The following is a 5,892-nucleotide window of genomic DNA, read 5'->3' as shown; positions in this document are numbered from 1 at the left end:
CTCTCAATAAATCTCCTTACAGTGTCCACTGCAGAAAGTGCTTGTTTGTTAGTAACATTGGGCGGTAAATCTTCGATTTCCTCATCCTCTTCTTCTGATAGTTCACAAGAAGCTTTCGTTTGAGCGATGATATCATTGTCATCCCACTGACCACACACTGTTACTGCATCATCTACGTTTACAAAGTCATGAAATTCCATGTCATCAAGCTTCATGAGTCCGGTCAATCTGTTCCAATCATTTTCGGTGTAGTTTTCAGCAGAATTAACGATATTGATTGTTTGACTACTTTCGTGATCTTTAATGAATCCAGACTTCTTGAAGCCATTCATTATCGTAGAGGAAGACACATCATTCCATGCCTTGTCAGCCATTCTTAATTTTCTTTTCTTTTTTTTCTGAATATTTTTTTAATTTTAGAAAAAAAATCTACTTTATTTATGGAGAAAAAAAATTCAAGTTATCGAGAGATTAGAAAAAAAAATTCGTGAAATCAAGTTTTTTTTAACATTGAATGTACAGGAAAGTTGAAGGGAATTTTTTCTTCTTCGAGATATCGAAAAATTCGTGAAATCGAGGTTCGAGTTAGCGAGGTTCAACTGTATATATATACATATATATTATCTATACATAATTTTTTTTTCTTTTTAATTCTTTATGCCATTGAGTTTAAAATAATTTTAAATCAAAATTTTCAAGCTTAGAAAATATAGTTAGAGCATGAAATTGAGTATTATAGGAAATATTGTTTGTAAAGAAGTTAAATTTGGAAGATGTGCAATGTATGCAACCGGCATTCTTCAGGCTTAATTCTTTGGAAAAAAATTTGTTTCATCATTATGATTTTTCATACACATAATTTTTTACGAGAACAATCAACCATTGTATCCTTTTCCACGGATATGTATGTGGATTCTTATCCATAATAGTCAGCAACCAGTGGAAGCAAAAGAATTTTCCATACTACAATATCTTTTTTCAAAAAAAATATTTGGAAAAATTTTATTTCAATTTGAAAATTATTCAAAATACTTTTTTTTCTTTTTCAAACTGTTGATTGCAAGCTGAAATGATATAGGAATAAAACAAAATATTTTAGTTTCTCTTTACAAAATTGCCATGTTTGCAAGAGGAATTCAGAAAAACGACTTTAGTTCATACCATTTACATGAATGGCAATTTAAACAGCATACCTGCCAACATTGGAGAATAAAATATGGAGATTTTACTAGTGACACTTTTTAAGCTATGAGTAAAGTTTTGATACATCATGCATCTAAGTCAAAAAGAGAACTTCAAAATTGAAAATAATATAAGCATCTACAATTAGAGAAGTAAAAAATATGTTTATAAATCTTAATTAAAGAAGATTTTTTTACACCATTATTTATATTTACTTAATAAACTATTAACACACAATATACCGCAGTACTGGCAATAGAATAAACTATTTTATTTTATAACCGTTGTTGAACAACCGACCCAATTTTGGGTTTACAATTGGGTTCAACTCCGTAGTTTTGTAATTTTGAACCCAACCAGAAGACAACAGAACTCCTGAATCAAGTATTGGGAGAAATTTGCTTTAGGGGAACTTTTTTATGGAACTAACCCACATTTGTGTTACGTGGAGAGGAAAAAAACAAAATCATCCCACGGTTAGCCTGACGACAAGGGGACTCTAACCTGTGATCTGTTTACCACTGAAGACATTTCACGCCAGTACTGTGGTCAGTGCAAGCCAGATGCGGAACTCGTACTAACCAGTCATCGCTGGGATTCGAACCTGGGTTCACCTCATAGGAAGGCGCCTTGAATAAACTTAATCATGCCTTGACTTAAACTTTTAACATTCAACATACTGCAGTACTGGCAATAGCACCATCTGTTAAGCAATACGAGAAGTATTTCTTGCCATCAGTGGACATTTTATCATCAAAAAAAAAAAAATTTTAATTTCTTCAACAAATACAGAGAAATTTGAGAATATACAGTTAAACAGGAGATAAGTCGTAAAATACAGGAGTCTTCGCTAAAAAACAGGAGACTTGGCAGGTATAAAACAGGGTGCGTAGTCAGATTTTTGAACAAAAAATAAGCACCTTTTAAGTACTTTTTAAGCACTCAAAAAATATTTTTAATCACTTTCCAAAATAAAGAATTATTTTTCCTATTGTATAAAGTTCTTAATTTAAGAACATAAAATCAATAAAATTCAAAAACATTTTCACAAATTTCACTTAATCATGATAAAATAACTAGTTTCTGATAAATATTGCAGAGAAAATTGTGAAAATCAATTTTTTATCAGGAATATTGGGATAACTATGAATCCAGTCACAAGACGCTAAGTTTGTAAGTTCTTCCAGTACTTTTTAGTTTGTTTGTTTTTCTCTCTTTTTTACTTTAACTTTTCCTTTCTAATGAAGACACTTAGAGATCAAAGGAAAATTCCATCACAGGGTGAGAAATGGGTGACTCTCACTCGTTCACAAAAACAGAATGAGGTTTCTCTATTTTTAGAATAATTTCTTAGATTCATAAGGAAAAAAATTTTTTTTTAATTAAACTGTAGTGTGTCTATCACTACAAAAATACAATTCCAATTCATTAGTATATGAGACGCGTTAACTAAATTCTATGTTGGGGTACCCTTTTATAAATGAAGGTTGACGTTGTCGATGTGAATCTCCCCACATAAACATTCTTAAAATCATAAATTTTTAAATCTTCTAGATACCAAAAGGATCTTCACTAAATATATAAACTTACTATTTTAATTCTTTACAAATTTCGTCAATTCTTTATATCTATTCTTTTCAAATTTTGTAACTAACGTGCTAGATATGTTTACTCATTTTCTCCTCCTTTGTCAGTAACAAAAACAAATCATGCATAAATATTCCATAAAGCAGGGTTGCCACAGAAAAAAATGAACAAAATAGTTGCTTTTAGTAGCCTAAAGCATGAAAATAGTAGTCAAAAACTAGGAAAATAGTTGCCTAATAAGAACAAAAATTCATCAAAAATATGACTAAAATTTTGTTAATGACTTAATTGTCATATACCATCCAGGGCCGGCTTATGCATGTCGCGGCCCCTAGGCAATGCTCGTCTCGGGCCCCCTCCCCTACCGTCTTCTAACTTCCTAATTATTATATATCACAGTATATTATCACATTATTCAATAAAAATATTGAATCAAACAAAAAGAATATAAGTAATTAATATATGCATTTAAAAAAAATCATACAATAAGCTTAAACATTAACTCTTCTAACTTTTTTTGTTACAAAATCGTTCAAGACATCCTGAAAGTTAACCTTTTCCAATACATCATTTTCAATTGCCATTAAGGCCAATGAATTTAAACGGTTTTGAGACATAGTTGAACGAAGACAGTTTTTAATTAATTTCAATTCTCGGTGGCTAGTTCTTCCCCTTTGTGGTTCTGTATTAGAAGAAATTTAAGGAAACGTTCAGCCGAAGTGAAAATTCAATTGCACGAAGTGAAAATTCAACGATTACAATAAAAATGTTTCCAAAATGTTGTCTATGACACAATACAACATATGTATTTAGCGGATCGGGGAATTCCCCAGTCATGCGACGAACGAACCAGTACTGCCAACCTTATTTTTACATACTCTTTGGTAGCTTGGTCATAGAATATACATACCTATGGTAGGTACCAGAACAGTAAGTGTGCATTCACAACGTAGAATTTTGCGTGTTTTTCAAGCGTGTTGTGTTAAAAAAAGCTGCTCTTGCTGTATAGTCCCCTGATTAGTCGGCGTTAAAATTACCGCGATAAAATTGCTTGCGATTATATTTCTGCATTATATATGAACTAACTACCATAATATTAATATCTCATTTGGAATGCGTTCAGAAATGTACTAAAATAGCGTCGACGTAATGTACAGAGCAAGACAATCGTCATTGAAATTTCGAATTAAATTTTTACTGTTTAAGAAACATTGTCAATTTTTTTCTCTGTAGCACAGGGCCCCTAGGCAGTTGCCTACAGTGCCTAATGGATAAAACGGCCCTGATACCATCATCCATTCAGTCAAGTTGGTGGCAAATATGATAATTTTCATATAAATGTTTATATATTTATGAAAAGTGATTACTAAAATTCGAAATTCATGCATTGTAATACCGTTAAAAAAAATTTAAATAAAAAAATCATGCAGAATTTTTTAGCAATAATCATTGAAAAGGTGATCGAGAAATGAAATAGACTTACAATGGAATTTGTGCAGATTGAACGAACTAAAAAGTGAAGACTCAAATTTGCAATTAAAAATTTTTAACATTTTTTTTTTTAAGAAAAAAAAGTTCAGTGTGTTCAGGAACTATCTAGCAGGGCGCAGATATTTCACCAATTCATGCTTGAAAAAAAAACATATCTAGGAGTACAGAAGAGTCTCCCAATAGTCTCCTTTTCTTGAAAATAGTTGCTTTTTTAGCCTTTTCAGGCAAAAAAAAGTTGCCATAGTCGCCTCATGCCAAAAATAGTTGCAAATAGTTGCATTTTAGTCGCCTGTGGCAACCCTGATAAAGAAAAACATTGTTTTTTAAAATCATGATTACATAATAAAATATAATTACAACATGCGAATTTGAGTAATCATATTTTACACAATCGATTCCCGAAAATTCCATCACAAATTCCCATGGTCATTTTTAATGTTTCATTTGCAGCTCTCTGTGGTTTTTTAAACCTTTATTTTTTTTAAAATGGCATTTTATATTACACACTAATTTTGAATCACACATTTGAATAATAGCTTTTTTGCAAGAATACCAACATAAGTTCATATGGTGTCGCACCCACTATTTTTTTTTTTTTTTTTCAGTAGCAACTGTAAAGAAGAAATTCTACATGTTATAGAAAATTTGTAACCATGCCACAAAGCACAAAAATGAAAAATGTAGAAAAACAAAACTAGAATTTGATGATTTTTAAAACTGATTTGTCATTCAGCACACAAATATACGGCATTAATAATTTTTCAATGTGAGAAACAAAATAAATATGGCAGTCTTTTGAACTGTAGTGAAAATACTTAAGAAACATATAAAAAGTAGGTGTCTTTTTCTTTTGAACAAATGCGATGGAATTGAAAAATGTCTTCTAAATTTTGCAACCTTTTACAGTCCCCATACATAATACATGTTGATAATAATAAACATACTAGTTAAAATAACTTCCACAATAAACAGAATTTTCAAACATATGAATTGAACTTACGAGTTTCATCTAAGTTCCTCATCCTAACAGGCATCCTGCAACCTTCGGTCAAAGGCAACTATTATAAAATAAAAATATCAAATTAATAGCAAAATCAAATCTGCACTATTATTGATGATTTAACAATGGCAAACGTGATTGCGACACAAAGTGAAAAATCCTGAAAATTTCATATGCAAACACTCGATAACAAGATATCAATTTATATTCTATTCATATTTAATATAATTTTTTGAACTAAGATTTATAACTTAAACTACCTACCAATAAAGTATATGACACTTTCATAGTAACTAATTTAAGAAAAAACTAAGTTCATACAAGGATTGTGAGGTTGTATTTTAAGAACGTGAAAATAAAAATTGCGAAATTGGGTTTTAAAATTGCGTAAATACAATCGCAATGCATGATTTTTAGATCCCGTGAATACGAATAGCGACATTGGAATTTAAATTTGCTTAAATAAGAATAACGATATTGGATTTTTAAATCATGTGAATACGAGTCGTGACGCAAAATTTTTAAATCGCATGAATACGATTAAAAATTCGTAACTTTTAAATCAGGCAAATACGAAAATCGGTGTTTGTTATTAAAATTGAGTGGATATGAATGATTTTATAAATTCTTTA

General features: G+C 30.4%; 1 protein-coding gene across 4 annotated transcripts in view; it reads right to left on the bottom strand.

The window, feature by feature from the left end:
- LOC107440453 (Histone acetyltransferase Tip60) overlaps nt 1–5,892 on the bottom strand; it is a 46,018-nt gene that overhangs the window by 34,061 nt on the left and 6,065 nt on the right. For all 4 annotated transcript variants that reach the window (XM_043044878.2, XM_043044877.2, XM_043044880.2 and 1 more), the window contains exon 2: nt 5,261–5,318. In XM_043044878.2, coding sequence (XP_042900812.1) covers nt 5,261–5,318 — 58 coding nt within the window. The remainder of the gene's footprint in view (nt 1–5,260; nt 5,319–5,892) is intronic.

This window comes from Parasteatoda tepidariorum, chromosome 1 (assembly GCF_043381705.1).
Source record: "Parasteatoda tepidariorum isolate YZ-2023 chromosome 1, CAS_Ptep_4.0, whole genome shotgun sequence".
In the NCBI taxonomy this organism is placed as follows: Eukaryota; Metazoa; Arthropoda; class Arachnida; order Araneae; family Theridiidae; genus Parasteatoda; species Parasteatoda tepidariorum.
This window is presented reverse-complemented; position numbering and strand designations above follow the sequence as displayed.